General features: G+C 41.6%; 1 protein-coding gene across 6 annotated transcripts in view; it reads right to left on the bottom strand.

Annotated features, from left to right (window-relative positions):
* Nucleotides 1-3,687: 3,687 nt before the first annotated feature.
* SLCO2A1 (solute carrier organic anion transporter family member 2A1) overlaps nt 3,688-14,989 on the bottom strand; it is a 99,925-nt gene continuing 88,623 nt past the window's right edge. For all 6 annotated transcript variants that reach the window (XM_089509362.1, XM_089509358.1, XM_089509359.1 and 3 more), the window contains 5 exons: nt 13,248-13,398; nt 12,623-12,792; nt 10,803-10,867; nt 9,380-9,503; nt 3,688-4,815 (listed from right to left, as the gene is read on the bottom strand). In XM_089509362.1, the coding sequence (XP_089365488.1) occupies nt 4,695-4,815; nt 9,380-9,503; nt 10,803-10,867; nt 12,623-12,792; nt 13,248-13,398 (631 nt within the window). In that variant the 3' untranslated portion in view covers nt 3,688-4,694. The remainder of the gene's footprint in view (nt 4,816-9,379; nt 9,504-10,802; nt 10,868-12,622; nt 12,793-13,247; nt 13,399-14,989) is intronic.

Raw genomic sequence — 14,989 nt, forward strand, 5'->3', positions numbered from 1 at the left:
CAACTATGGTTTTGCTTTATTTGGGGGCATTGTTGACAGTCCATGGGGCTCGCAGAAGACTGTGGAAAATTAACCCCCAGACATGCTGATATTTCCTATTCCTGGTGTAAATGCTCAAAATATGATACATAAGATAAAAATAAGACTAATGGAAAAATGCAACGTTTTGCAGTGGAATGGCTGTACTAATAGCTTAGCTAGAAAATAAATCTTTAAGTCATAAGTGAGGTACATGTGGCTCTCCAGATATTGTTGTACTGAAACTCTCATGAGCCCTAGGCAGTCTAGCCAATGGTGAAAGATGATGAGGCTTGTAGCCCAGTGTCTGGAGTCTCCCCTTTCCCATCCATTTAAAGGATGCTTTACTAGATGTGTGAAAACTCAGGCTCTGAGACTGAATCAGCACCCCCAGGATTCCCCAGAAGAACATTTTCCTTTTCTTATGACAAAGTCTCTTGGTGGTTTCTTCTCCACTTTCTAAAAGGATGAAACCTTTCTTAAGGCATCACTGGTGCTGTACATACTGGCGCAAAGCGCCAGCCTGCACACATACTAGGGTTGCCTCGGGGCGTCCTTTCCAGATGCCCCGCAACCCTAGTACATTGTAATGGTGGCGCCCTTTCTACATTGGTGCCACCATTACGACATCACGGCTGTGCCGCCTCCAAATGGAGCGGCGTGGACGTGACATCTTGGCGCTGCTGAAGAGCGCCTGTGGCACCCTTTCAGAGGCGCCGGAAGGAGCTCCAAAATGGAGCTTCTTCCTTCGTTTGTGTTGCTGGCGCAGCTTTTAAACAGCTGCGCCAGCGACACAAAAGAGAAAGGGGCCGAGTGGCCCCTCTTTTTTCCTTGTCGCTGTCGGGGTGTCCTTGGGGCATGAAGCCCTAAGGACATCCCTTTCCAGGCCGCGGGGAAGTGGCCTTTTGCCACTTCCCCGCGGCCTGGAAAAGCGGCGGATCGGGGCCTTGGGGCTGCCACTGTGGCAGCTGAGGCCCCGATCCGTCGGGGAAAGGGGTGGTCTGTACACTGCCATAATTGTCAGCAAGTGCTTTAAGCTAAACAGATTGGAATTTTTGGTCGTACCCAATTGCCTTTGGCTGTGCCTGCCACTGGAATGCAACTCTTCTCTAAAACTGAATTTTGTCTTCATGCTTGAAAGAGGTTCCTCACCCTTGATTTACCCTTGTGGTGAACTGATTTTATCCATAAGCACAAAAAGTTGGAGTGGGCCTTATAAACCATTTGATCCAGGCCAACTCTTTGCTTAAGGGAGGAAATCCAGGGACTGGAGTAAGTACCCTACACATCTCCGTCAGTCAAACAGGAAAACCAGTTTGCTTTTGTGGAAATAATTCCTTAAGGCTTGCTCTCCTATCAGATTATTAGCCAGAACTTCTGCTGCAAGGTCTTAGATAGTTTAACATTTTGTGTTACATATACACACCGGATTTTAGCCCTTTCTAGTAACTAATGGTGTGGAACCCCTTCCCCACCACTCTCCCTTCTCTTTTTGTGTCATGTCTTTTTAGATTGTAAGCCTGAGGGCAGGGAACCATCTAATTAAAAAGATTGTATGTACAGCGCTGTGTAAATTTATAGCGCTTTATAAATAAAGGTTAATAATAATAATAATAATAAACAAGGTTGTGTTCTCGCTCCAACTCTATTTACAATCTTCTTCAGCATGATGCTCCAAAGGGCTAAGGAAGATCTCAAAGAAGAAGATGGCATTTATATACGCTACCGTACTGATGGTAGCCTGTTTAACTTAAGCTGCCTGAGGGTCCGCACTATGACTCTAAACTATCTAGTCTGTGAGCTGCTTTTTGCTGACGATGCTGCCCTCGTTGCCCATACGGAAGCAGCTCTGCAGCGCCTAACATCTTATTTTGCAACAGCTGCAGAGCTCTTTGGACTGGAAGTCAGTCTGAAGAAAACAGAAGTTCTCTACCAGCCGGCACCACAGGAAGAACACTACCATCCCCACATCACTGTAGGCACATCTGTGCTTAAGTCCGTCCAGCAATTCACCTACCTGGGAAGCATCATCTCCTCAGATGCCAAGATTGATAAAGAGATCGATCACAGACTGGCAAAGGCATATAGTGTATTCAGAAGGCTTCACAAAAGAGTCTGGAGTAACAAACACTTGAGGCGAAGCACAAAAATCAGTGTGTATAGAGCCATTGTACTGTCTATTCTCCTCTATGGGTCTGAAACATGGGTCACCTATCGCCAACACCTACGACTCCTTGAACGCTTTCATCAGCGCTGTTTATGCACAATTCTAACTATACACTGGACTGACTATGTGACAAATGTTGCTGTCCTTGAGCAAGCAGGGATCACTAGCATTGAGGCCATGCTATTGAGGACGCAGCTGCGCTGGGCAGGACACGTTTCTAGGATGAAGGACCATCGCCTCCCGAAAATAGTATTCTACGGTGAACTCGCCACGGGTCAGCGTAAGAGGGGTGCCCCAAAGAAGAGATACAAGGACTCCCTGAAACAACATCTCAGGCTTGGCCAAATTGATCACCAACAATGGTCTGCCCTGGTGTCGCGTTGGGAGGCATGGAGATGCACTATCCACGATGCTGCAGCCTTTTTCGAAAGCTCACGGCGAACGAGTCTCGAACAGAAACGACAACGCAGAAAGAACCACAACCCGGAAACATCACCCAAGGAGACTTTCCACTGTGCTTTCTGCAACCAGACATGTTTGTCTCGGATTGGCCTTTTTAGTCACCAGCGCACTTGCACAAAGCACAGGATGAGTCTTTCCTGAATCTTCGTTCGCGAAGCAAAGCCAGAGAGACACACCGGATAGAGTCCGGTGCCTTCAAAGGCCATGCTGGTTGGGGAAAGCTGGAATACTACACAATTATTGTACTTTGATTCCACTTTAAATGCCATGGCTTTACGCTATAGAGGTATTTGTAGTGTGGTCACTGAGCTTAGTGCCTCACCAAACTATGGGCCCGAACAGACAGGCCAAAATAAAGCTGCTTCGGGTCACTTTGGAGGTATGCTGTTTAAATGACACACACATCTTAAGAGGCCAGAAGCTGTGCCAAAGCTGCACTCCAGTCCTTAGGACTGGAGCATGGCTTTGGCGCAGCTTCCGGCCTCTTACAGCATACCTCCAAAGTGACCCGAAGCAGCTTTATTTTGGTTTGTCTGTTTGGGCCCTATAAATCACAGAATCCCATAGGGTGGAGCCATGGCAATAAAAGTGGCATCAAAGTGCTATAATTGCATAGTGTGAAAGGACCCTTAACATCTTTTTAAAAAGCTAACAGTGCAACCTCTTGGAACTAACTTCTTGCAGCCAAAGAACACACTCTATGTACCATTAGCCAAAGAGCATCTTTATAATGTTTAGTTAGATAGATTTCTGCAGTCACAAAAAGCTCTTCTTACGCTCACCAATTGTGCACGTAATCAAACATTTTCATTTTAAAAATAAAATACAAAATGAGATCTTTCACCAACATGGCCATGAGACTTTTTTTTTTTTTACTTTGGAACAAATTAATATATTTTGTAAAAGATTCAATGAATGCAAATGCTGATCAGCACCTTTCACTGAATTCCAGCATTAGACATGGTGTCACTATAGCAACAGATCTGAAGGCAAGAAGAATATTAGTGAGTTGATACCTTTGAAAAAAATCAATAAAATGGTATGAAGAAACTGGAAAATGGCTTTTATTTAAAAATTCAATATATCACAAACACTAACTTTATACAATAAGTGGAGCTTATGTCCACTCTGACCTGTGTAATAGATGAGAAGAGAAGGCATGAAAGTCAGGGCAGGCTGAGCTGTTACAACCTCATCTCCTTCTCTGATTCCATGCCTTGGCCCAGGAAAGACAATTGTAGTGTCATCCTGATATTTTGGACTACAACTCCCATAAACTCCATCCACCATGGCCAGTGGCCAGGAACCCTGGGAATCACAATCCAAAACACTTGGAGGATGGTAGGTTTCCTATCCCTGGTTAACCTGGATACAATACAACACACTGGATCAACTTAGTCAGTACAAGGAATTGTTTGTAAGCAGGACTACTCCCTCCTCAGCAAACTTCTAAACCATCTCACGCTTAACAGTTTTCATTCACCATTTCCAGAGGTCCAATGTTTCTCAAGAGATTTGGCTGCCTTTCCCCCCGACTATTTGACCTATCCATTAAGAGAAGGAAGAACAACAACAGGAATACTATCCACTTCCTCAGCATGTCAGGATAGCTGTGGAAAACAGAAATGGAATCCCAAAAGTGACAGCATGGCCATAGCACGTTGGGGGGTCTTTTTCCTAGCTCTGTGCAATCTTTCAGTTCAGGGTGAATTTCTCTTGAGATATGAGGATGCTGCACCAAGTCTTTTAACACTGATTAGATACTTGTCATCAGAAGTCCTGCTTTTTTTCCATTTATGAACAAAGATGAGTCCATTTAGCTTGACTACATGGTGTGGAAGCTGATAATGCCAGAGTTCTATATTCAGCTGCTAAAATGATATTGTTCCCTTATTATATAAAATAAAATAAAATAAAATAAAATAAAATAAAATAAAATAAAATAAAATAAAATAAAATAAAAGGAGAAGCCACAAGGGCAAAGTACTGTTAAGTAAATACAGATATGGTACAAAATGGCATTCCAGCTGGATCTTGCAGTACAGAGCTACACCAGGCCAGCAGCTTTGTCTTGGACACTGTATTCCTTTTTCTTTGTCAGCTTCCAGCTGATGAGGGATAACAGAAGAATCCCAACAATTTTGTAACCCACTTGGAGACCTAAGTACCTGCCAAGAAAAAAGAAAGGGGAAAAAGATACCCAGTTACATGGTGAAATTCTAACAGAACAGATTCTGAGTGGAAATGCAAAGTCAGTTTGTTCAGAATAGTACTCACAATAACAAACCATGTTCTCAAGGATGAGACTATGATAGTAATAGGATCCAGTGGATTGGATATCTGGAGGGCTTATATGCCTCATATTTATATCCCAACTTCCCTTCAATGAGCTTAAGGCAGCATCCATGCTCCCCATATCCTCACATCAGTCTTGTGAGGGAGATCAGGCTGAGAGAGTGACTGGTTCAAGATCACTCTCTGTATTTCATGACAGTGGAGACATGGACCTGGATCTCCCGATTCACAGTTCAGCACTTTAGCCATTACATCACACTGTGCCTCACTTCCTGACCCAGCCTGGCTTCTCATTTATCCTCTCATCCTGAGATAACCCCTGATGTTTCTTGGAGTCCACAAAACCTAAATATCTCATCTAGGAAGAGGACCTAGACTTCTGCTGACTGTGAAAGGAGTTTCTGGGTGAGAAAAGAGCCTTGCTTAGGGGTGGACTTGGTGATATGAAACTCTTTATGTAAGAATATTCATAGAAGATCCTTTCATATTACAGTGGAGCCTTATCTTATGTGGCAGATCTGTTCCAGACCCCCCGCAAAGCCGAAAAATGTGTATGCTCAACCCAATTCAATATAATGTGGCTCAGATATGGCGGCACATGCACCATTCATTCTACTGCTGCATGGCTTCAGCGTAAGCTGAAAGCTGCGTGTGGCACAGGTGCACTATACATAATTATAGCACTATGATTCCATTTTAACTGCCATGGTTCCATCCTTAGGCATCTTGGGATTTTAAAAAATCTTATTTATTAAATTTTTAAAATATATATAAAAACATATTCATCACATAATTAACAGGCGATTATATATTTTAAAAATATAAAATATAACCCCCCCCCCCCCCAGTTCTACTAAGTGACTTCCTTCTCCACTATCATGTCCCTAATCTACTCGTCATCTCCATTCCTGATTTTAAATATAACTTACATTTTAAAACACAGTCCTCCTAGAACATTTTCTATCTTAAAATAGTAATGTAATTTATTTGCTCATATATTGTATATAACATTATAAAAGTTCCTGCATCTTACAACCACTTTCTTTTGCAATATTCCATAATTTGAAACCATTCTCTCTCAATTGCATCTATATCCTTATGATTTAAAAGGGAAGTCAATTTATCAATTTCTATAATTTGCAAGAGTTTTAATAACCAGTCATCTATCTCAGGCATTTCCTGTCTTTTCCAATATTGTGCTATTATCATTCTGGCTGCCGATATTAAATATAGTAAGACTTGCCGATATTTCTTTTCAATGTTGGGAGAAATTTTGTTTAACATATTCAATAAATATATTTCAGACCTCATTTCATTTTTTATTTGTAACATCTTCTCAATCAATATGTGGACTTGTTTCCAATATTTTTTCAACTTTGGACAGCACCAGCATACGTGAAACCAAGTCCCTCTGGCTGACTGACATTTCCAACATAAATCAGAATCCTTCTTATAAATCTTTGCAAATCTGTTTGCAGTCAAATACCATTCCTGTTCCATTTTCCAATAGTTCTCTCTTAGATTTTGGGACTGTGTGAATTTCTTTGATTTTTTCCTTGCATACTTCCAGCTTTTGAAATCTATACTTTGTCCACAATTGGATGCCCACTTAATCATCACATTGGATATAAGGTCTTGCTCTTGTTCATAGTTTTGTAGAAATGTGTAGATTTTTGATGTTCTTTTACTTTCCTTACTGAAATGAAGTTTATCAAATTCCGAAGAATCTTCACCTATCTCTTCTGTCTTAATTTCCATTTTAAATCTCTCCTTTAATTGAATATATAGGAACCAATGCATCTTAGGATCCAACTGAGTTAAGTCTTCTATTGGTTTCAATTCATACTTGTCATTTTCAGTTTTAAAAAGTATGTCTTTGTAGGTCAATCATTTATCAAGCGATTTCCATCTACCAATGCAAGCTTTATGTGTTGAGATCCATAGAGGAATCTTCCTATATATTTTCTTTTTGATCCCTCCCCCTGATCTTTAAAAGAGATCACCTGATCACATGTTGTCAAAGCTCACTATGAACCTTTGTTTTTGCATACCAAATATATCTGTGCCATCCAAGCCTACTGTTAAACACCTCAAAATTAAGCAATTCTCTGTTTTCCAACCAGATCCAGTCTGTCAACCAATTTAATACATTTGCTTGGTAGTAGAGGTCCAAGTCTGGCATGCCTCCTCCTCCTTCTTCTCGTTGTCATGTCACAGTTTTCTAATTTATTCTTGCCTTTTTATTATTCCAAATAAAATTTCAAATATCTTTTAGCCACTCTTTTATGGATGTATCACTATTCAAAATTGGAATTGTTTGAAACAGAAAGTTCATTTTTGGTAGGTCCATCATTTCAATGGCCTCGATGTGACACTAATTTGTCTCACGCCTGTAAGCCCTTTTTAATTTCTTTTCATTTGATTTTATAGTTATTGTCAAACAAATCAGTATTTTTAAGGCATCTTGGGATTTGTAGTTTAGGAAAGAAGGTTTAAAGCTCTGTGCCAGAGAACTCATCTAGTGTCTCATCAAATTCCCACAATGCCATAGGATGCAGCCAGGGCAGTTAAAGTTTAGTCATAGTGCTACAATTGTATAATGTGAAAGGGTCTCAGATTCAGAATTCTTTTCCATATCACTAAAACTCTCTTGGTCCATCAGAGGGATATTTGCTTCAGGGAAAAACAAACAAATGAACACCAGGAACAGTTCCAAGATCTCTGATGCTCCCTTTTCCCTCATGTCTATATGAAAGATGGCAGTGATAGCTCCTGTCCCAAGCATCTACGTCTGGTACTTGTTAGTTCCTCTACATTTACAGGCCACTCCTGGAAACTATTATGTTTAGTGGTGGGCAATTTTTCACCTCTCCCAACTGGACTGAATGAGTTTAAACCCACTTGGGCAAGTCTATAGTCCATTGCTGCTAGAGCCCTTCTATACTTGATACACTAGGATTCCCTTTCAGAGAACCTCACTTCCTTGACCTCCATCAATGAAGACTTTGCAGAATATGCTGGGTTAAAAACTTAGAGGCCAAAGCAAGTGCTTCTCTGGACAGGCAGGTAGGAGAAAAAACAGCTGCCTGCCCCAAGAGGCAAAGAAAGAAGGCTGCATCTCTGTGATGGCAGTCCAAATATCCCAAAGCCAGATAAACATGAATAAAGAATGGGGTTGGGGAGGTTTTCTCACTGGGATTTTGACAATGGATATATGCACATTCAATAAATAAAAGTACTGTATTAATCTTTGGCTTGGTAGACATTCATCTGCATAATATAAAATACTCTGCAACATTCTTCTGGATAAAAGCAGGGCCTGGGGAGTGATATTCTCTTCTAGAGAAAGGGGAAGATCTGGAAGGTTTTCTGGGTGTTGGTTCAGGGGGAATTCCTAGACATGGAAGCCTGGCCCTAGATCACAGTCACAGTAAGTCCTTCTCAAAAGATTTTCACAAGCAAAGGAAAAAAAAAAACATTCTGAGTATAAGAGTATGCCAAGAGACATATTCATGCACATGGCCCCAGGAGCCTAAATAATTGGGACTCCAACAGAAAGGGAAATCATCATGCAGTAGTTTTAGGTCTGGAGTTTTTCTTTTAAATTGCAGCCTAAAGGCTCAGTGTGATAGAGTTGCACACATGGATTAGCACAGTAGGGAATCAGAGTGTGTGGTAGAGATCTGGCATCAAGCAACTTCCTTTGAGAAGCAGCCACCTGCAAGGGTAACAGCATCAATATGTATGCTGAAAGGGGAATAAATTGCTACCTTGCCACCCAATACACACACAAGCCACACTAGAAACCAAGAATTCTTCTGCTTACCCTTTCACTCAACCAATGATTAATTTTTAGGTCTACTCTGCACTTTTTGGAGGGTGGAATAAATGTTAGTGCAGCAAACTTGCATTTGGGACTCTCAAGCACAGTAAGAAAACTCCTACACAGAAGACATTCCAACTCAGATTAATCTACTTTCCCAAGTTTTTCAGAGGACAAGATGGGATAAACCAGGGGCAAGCACATTTGTGTAGCCTGAGGGCCATTTTTGCCTGAATCGATAAAAACCACACTACTGTCATTTTAGAAAATGTCACTTCCCAGTAATTTTCAAGTGGTTTGGGGTGGGGCTGAAATAACACTAGAACAGCATTTTAAAGCCAATTTAAAACAACAACAACAACAACAACAACCTCATAAAGTCAAGTGGCCATTTAGGACCACCAAATCCTCTGCCAGAGCTGCAGATGTCCTATATGTTCTCATCCCTTGGTAAATGCATATGCATACCTCAGCTCCTTGGGGGATGTACAGATTGAGATATGAATGTGGCCAACAAAGGCTGGTATTAATAATGAGATTTTCATGAACATTCTAATATATTAAGTGAATAAATTCCTTGCTTTAACTCAACAGAAACTGCATAGACGATTTACCTGCTACGGAGGAAGTTATTGTCATAGTAAAAACATGATCCACCACTCTTGTTACATCTTTTGCTCCACCAGATGCATGAGGTGTCGATGAGAAAACCAAACAGAGCAGGAGCTGGCAACCAGGCTTCAGAGCAAAGAAAAAAGAAAAAGGTGAGGCCTCAAAGCACAGCCTACATTTTGTACATTTAGGTCTGAGTACACAGAAACCTTGTGGAGAAACATTCAATATGGAACTTCCTTTCCTGGTCTTTGTCTCCAGGGAAACAAGGAGCTGAGCCTTCATCTGAGCAGGGGTGCAGGAAAGACTGTTTATGTGAATTAGCAGGTGTAAAAAGCCGGTCCCTTCAACCAATGTAGATATCAGTTCATTTTTAGGAATGGTGACTTGTTTAATTTAAAGGCCAATTCAGATATCAATTCAGATTCATGGACAGTGATTTGTTTAAATAATTAAACAATTAATTAAAATTAATTTATAATTTCTTTAAAATACACATTCACACCACTACCTTTTCTATATAACTCTGCACATCAATTTTTTTTAAAGCTTCCTTTGGATTTCAGATTGGCAAATGAAGTCTCCCCTCCTGCCCTAATTATAAAATAGCTTTGAGGCCAGTGGCAAAGCTGAATCCCAATGCAGGCTTGATAACATCATTAGAAGTATGATGGTATCGAAATGACGAGATCTTGTAGGAGCTCTGCTGTGCGGCCTCCCTCCTTTGCTAACCTTTCAAACATTTCAATGATAGTATCCTAAGTACTAAGAATCCTGATAATGTAATTTGCCAAGGCATCCAAATAAGGATACAAAGGATTTGGTCAGCTGGGGAAATTACACTTCCTGGCTCACGGTCTGAATAAGAAATGGGTTCAAGTTATACTGTGATTTAACAAAAGGCAATGCAGTTGTATGGTCACATTTTTGCCAATTCTATAATTCTGCCAATTTCACAAGTAAAAATGTGCATAAAAATGCATGCAATAGGGGAAAATGTTCACATAAATGTACTTATTAAGGGAAGAGCACAGAAATACATTATACCAGAGGAAATTACATGCATAAGGAAAAGTGTGCATTAGGAAGAGTGCCTAAAAATATGAACATTAAGAGACAAGTGAAGTAAAAGTTTGCAACTTTTAATGTCAAAAATGCAAACAGATATGAAAACAGGCTAGAATGAATTTAATTCTTGAAAAATGGGAAAGTGAGCAGAACTGAACATGACAAATTTGTCCAACATTTGTTGTTGTTTTAGATTGTACGCCGCTTAGCAGGTTTTTATTCTTTTTTTTACCCTTACTATGTAAAACACTGTGCAAACTTTACAGCACTCTATAAATAAATATTAATAATAAAACAATAACAATCCCTGCCCTGATGTAAGTATGCTTAGGGTCATAGCCTCAGACTGGCACTCACCAATCAATCTCATCAACAGGAACTGGATTCCAATGGCAAATGACTTTTCTTCATAGTTCACCACCCTGTATAGGGTAAAAATACAGCTTATCATACATCCAAGACATTGGGCTCAGAGGTTCTGCAGGAAAGCTAAGATGTCTGCATATATTTTGTGTTTCTATTACATGCAAGAAGTGAGGCTAAAAGGTGGACTATCTTTAATGTTGGCCTGAAGCAGATGGGCCAAAAGGACCACAGCAGGCCCATGCCAGCTCTGTTCGTGTTGGGATCGTGGTGACTGCATGTGCTCGGTCCCGATCCAGGCCGCCACCATTGTCCTGAACTGGGCTACTGGAAGCAGAACTTTTGGTCTGGTATTTTCCTGGCAGCATGTCATCAGTGCAGCTTTCAGCCATGTCATCTAAATGCTCCAAAACAGCACTTTTTTGCTTCAGGCTATAGCTATGCAGAAAAGTTCATAAACCAGCTCCTTCACAATGGCAGTACTGAAATAGTAAAATGATCTTCCCAGAGAGGCCAGCCAAAGCCACATGTTCCTAATCTTTCAGAGGATGTTAAAAGACATAAATATATACATTTGTGATTTCAGTTATTCTCTTCTGTTTCAGTGAGCTTACAAAGTTATTGTTCAGTGCTTGCAGACTTTGTGCATTTATTTCTATTTCCATGTTTATGCTATAATTTTATGGTGAGAAACAGATAGGAATGAGTGAAAAAATAAACAAAAAATACAAAAGCCTGTGAATTCCCTAAAGAACAGATGAGGTTTGCAAAGCCTTTAACAAAGAAACACCTTACACATTCTTTTTATGCCCATTCAATACTCTTTCTTCCTCTCTGTCCACTTTCTAACTGGCTGTTATTTTAGCAACACTGACATTGGGATGATAGAGGAGGACTTTACTGTATTGTATTGTAAACAATACAATAAAGCTTGAGCTGGGAAAGTAGGTTATTTCTACTGTAGCTGTGTGGGCCTGCCTACAACAGGCAGGTAGAGAGCAGATACCTCCAGAATCCCTTATTGAGCATGCATGGAAAGTAAAACAGAGAGAAAGGTGGAAAAAGATAAGTTTGTTTCACCAGCTAGTCCTAGCAAATTAAAAAAGTGTAGTTCTATAAGTCTGGTCACCAAAATGGAAATTCTAAGAAATGTGGAGATTGGTTAATAATCCTTGCATATATTTTGGAAGAATCTTTCAAGTAGTGTTTAGAAGATTTAAAATGCTTTGGTTTACTTATGCAAGAGTTACCAGACCTGGTTGCATGATTTCACATTTGCATAGTGATGGAAACAACTTGAAGCACAAAGTAAACAACAAACTATTAGATTTTGGATAACTAGTTTGCTGAAATATATATTATTTCCATGTTATTTCTGCCTCTGGTACCAAATTTTCTGTTAAAAGGAGTAATGCCCAGGAACACATTTCCTTCATTCATGAAGGTGTACTTGTATATTCATATGCAGTGTGATGAACACTAGGCCAGGAGCAGGAAACATCAAAATGCAGTCCTGAGAATACACATTGCCCCCAAAGCAGTTTACAAGGCCCTCAGCAACTTCAGACTACCCTTTCTGCCCCTTCGTCCAGGTGCAGCAATTCCCCCTTTAAATAGCTTGCACCCCTTGCCCCAGCATGGTTTATTATTTTAAAATATCATTTTTTTTCAAAACCAGAAGCAGATGACTTCTGGGTGTTTTTGTGGCGTTTTTGGCAGTCTGTGCAACTTCTAACTGGTAGCGTGGCATTGTGACCAGAAAAGCGGCCCCCAGACTTGCCACAGTTGTCTACCCTGACTTAGGCCTTCCTTACCGTAGCACCATCATGTACAGAGGATTGTGACACAGGCAGGCAATCAGTGCAGCGAATGAGATGAGGAATATAACAGGCAGTAGCAGGTGGGCACAGCTCAGTGGACATGATCCAGTCCTTGCTGAGGACTGTCCATTCTTGGCATCAATACAGGAGCAGTTTGTGTAGATCTAGTTGGAGAAACACAGTAAGTTCATCTCACGACCATTGCTCATTAGTCCAACATGTTCTTTGTAAGAAGGCTTTATGTCTGATTCTTGACATTTCCATTTAAAATATCAGCTAGCAGGTTAAAATGCCTCTCTCTGAGTCATTGGAAAGCTATAACTGGCCAGTGCAGAGTGGAGTGGGCAACTTTAGCCTCTCCTGATGGCACTAGACTTCAAGGCAGAGATGGTGAAAGTTACATTGTACTACTACTCTTATTAGCCATGCCATCCAGGATAGTCTGGGAGTTGTACTCCAAAATTTAACTTTTCTGTTTCTGCTGATTTGATTCTTCACCATTAGCTATGCTGGATAAAGCTGAACACTCCTTAAACATGACCCCATAAAGATAAACTAGTGGCCATTAAAACTACACCTAAACTTTCAAGCCCCCAATGTTCCCAGTGATGCTACTTACCACAATCTTGGGTGTGGAAGAATTAGAGAAAAAATTGGCGCAACCAGCATGGCAGGGGGAGAGGTACTCCACACCATTGTCTCCACAGATTGGATGAAAGAGATGCTTGGAGCAGGAGCATTGTTGGCTGCACTGGTCCTTTTCTTGGGAACTAGATGTCAGAAAAGGAGAAAGGGAGAGAAAATCAAGTGAAATTAGATACAATGGTTTCTTGAATGCATTGTGTGATTAACCTCAGTTTCACAGTCTGTTATTCTTGGGCCGTTGCAATCCTAAAATCTAGTTTACTAGTCCAAAAGTGTTTTTTTTTAGTAAAGTTGGTCACAATCATTAATAATAATAATAAATAAAATTTTTATTTATATTCCGCTTTTCTTCAAATCAAAGCGGTTAACAACATTTACATGTACAATATAAAAACCATCAGTATAAAACAACATAAGCACCAACATTACACAATAAAACCACAGATAAAACCACATCTCATGCCAGCTCAACAATGCTGACCGGGGGGGGGGGGGGGGACACATCGGGTGTCAGGAGTCAGGAGTCAGGGGTATGCCTGCTTGAAAAGATGTGTTTTTAACCCCTTCTTAAATTGGTTCAGTGAGGTGGCCGAGCAGAGCTCGTCGGGAAGCGAGTTCCAGAGGATGGGGGCCGAAGTAGAAAAGGCCCTCCTGGTGGTAGTAGCTAATCTAACCTCTGGAACCCTTAACAATTGCTTCCCGGTCGATCTGAGTGTGCGGGGCGGATTGTACGGAGAGAGGCGGTCCTCCAAGTACCCTGGGTCCAAGCCATTTAGGGCTTTATAGGTAATAACCAACACCTTGTATTGCGCCCGGAAGCGAATAGGCAGCCAATGAAGGTCTTTAAGGACCGGTGTTATGTGACTGGTCCTAGGTGTATTAGTGATCAGTCTTGCCACCATATTCTGCACCAGTTGCAGCTTCCGGGTATGGTACAAGGGTTGCCCCATGTAGAGCGCATTGCAGAAATCCAAACGAGAGGTTACCAGATCATGTACTACCGTTTCAGGGTCCCCCTGGCCCAGGTAGGGACGCAGCTGGCGTATCAGCCTAAGCTGATAACAGGTGCTCCTGACCGTCGCATCCACCTGAGATGTAAGGTGGAGCGACGAATCAAGGAGCACGCCCAGACTGTGTACTGAGTCCTTCACGGGAAGCGTGATCCCGTTCAGAACAGGTGGAACCACCGCCATCCCTGGGCCAGGGGAGCCTATCACGAGTACTTCAGTTTTCTCTGGATTCAGGCTGAGTCTGTTTTCCCTCATCCAGCCCATTACCGACTCCAGACAGGCAACGAGAGGAGAGATGCCATCCTTGGTCACTGAATCAGTCGGAGACATAGAGAAGACTATTTGGGTGTCATCAGTGTACTGATAACCCCGCGCCCCATGCCTCCGGATGATCTCTCCCAGCGGTTTCATGTAAATGTTAAAGAGCATGGGGGACAGGATGGCTCCTTGAGGGACCCCAGATGTAAGGGCCCTCTTGTTGGAGCACACGTCCCCCAGCTGCACCATCTGGAACCTCCCAGAGAGATAGGATCGGAACCACTGGAGCGCAGTGCCTCCGATTCCCAGCTCCACTAGGTGCTCCAGAAGGATACCATGGTCTATGGTATCGAAAGCCGCTGAGATGTCCAAGAGCACTAACAGGGACACGCTACCCCTGTCCATGCCCAGACGGAGATCATCGACCAGGGAGACCATGGCAGTCTCA

Source organism: Sceloporus occidentalis, unplaced genomic scaffold (genome assembly GCF_023333645.1).
Source record: "Sceloporus occidentalis isolate IW3139 unplaced genomic scaffold, rSceOcc1.0.p SCAF_2, whole genome shotgun sequence".
Classification (NCBI taxonomy): Eukaryota; Metazoa; Chordata; class Lepidosauria; order Squamata; family Phrynosomatidae; genus Sceloporus; species Sceloporus occidentalis.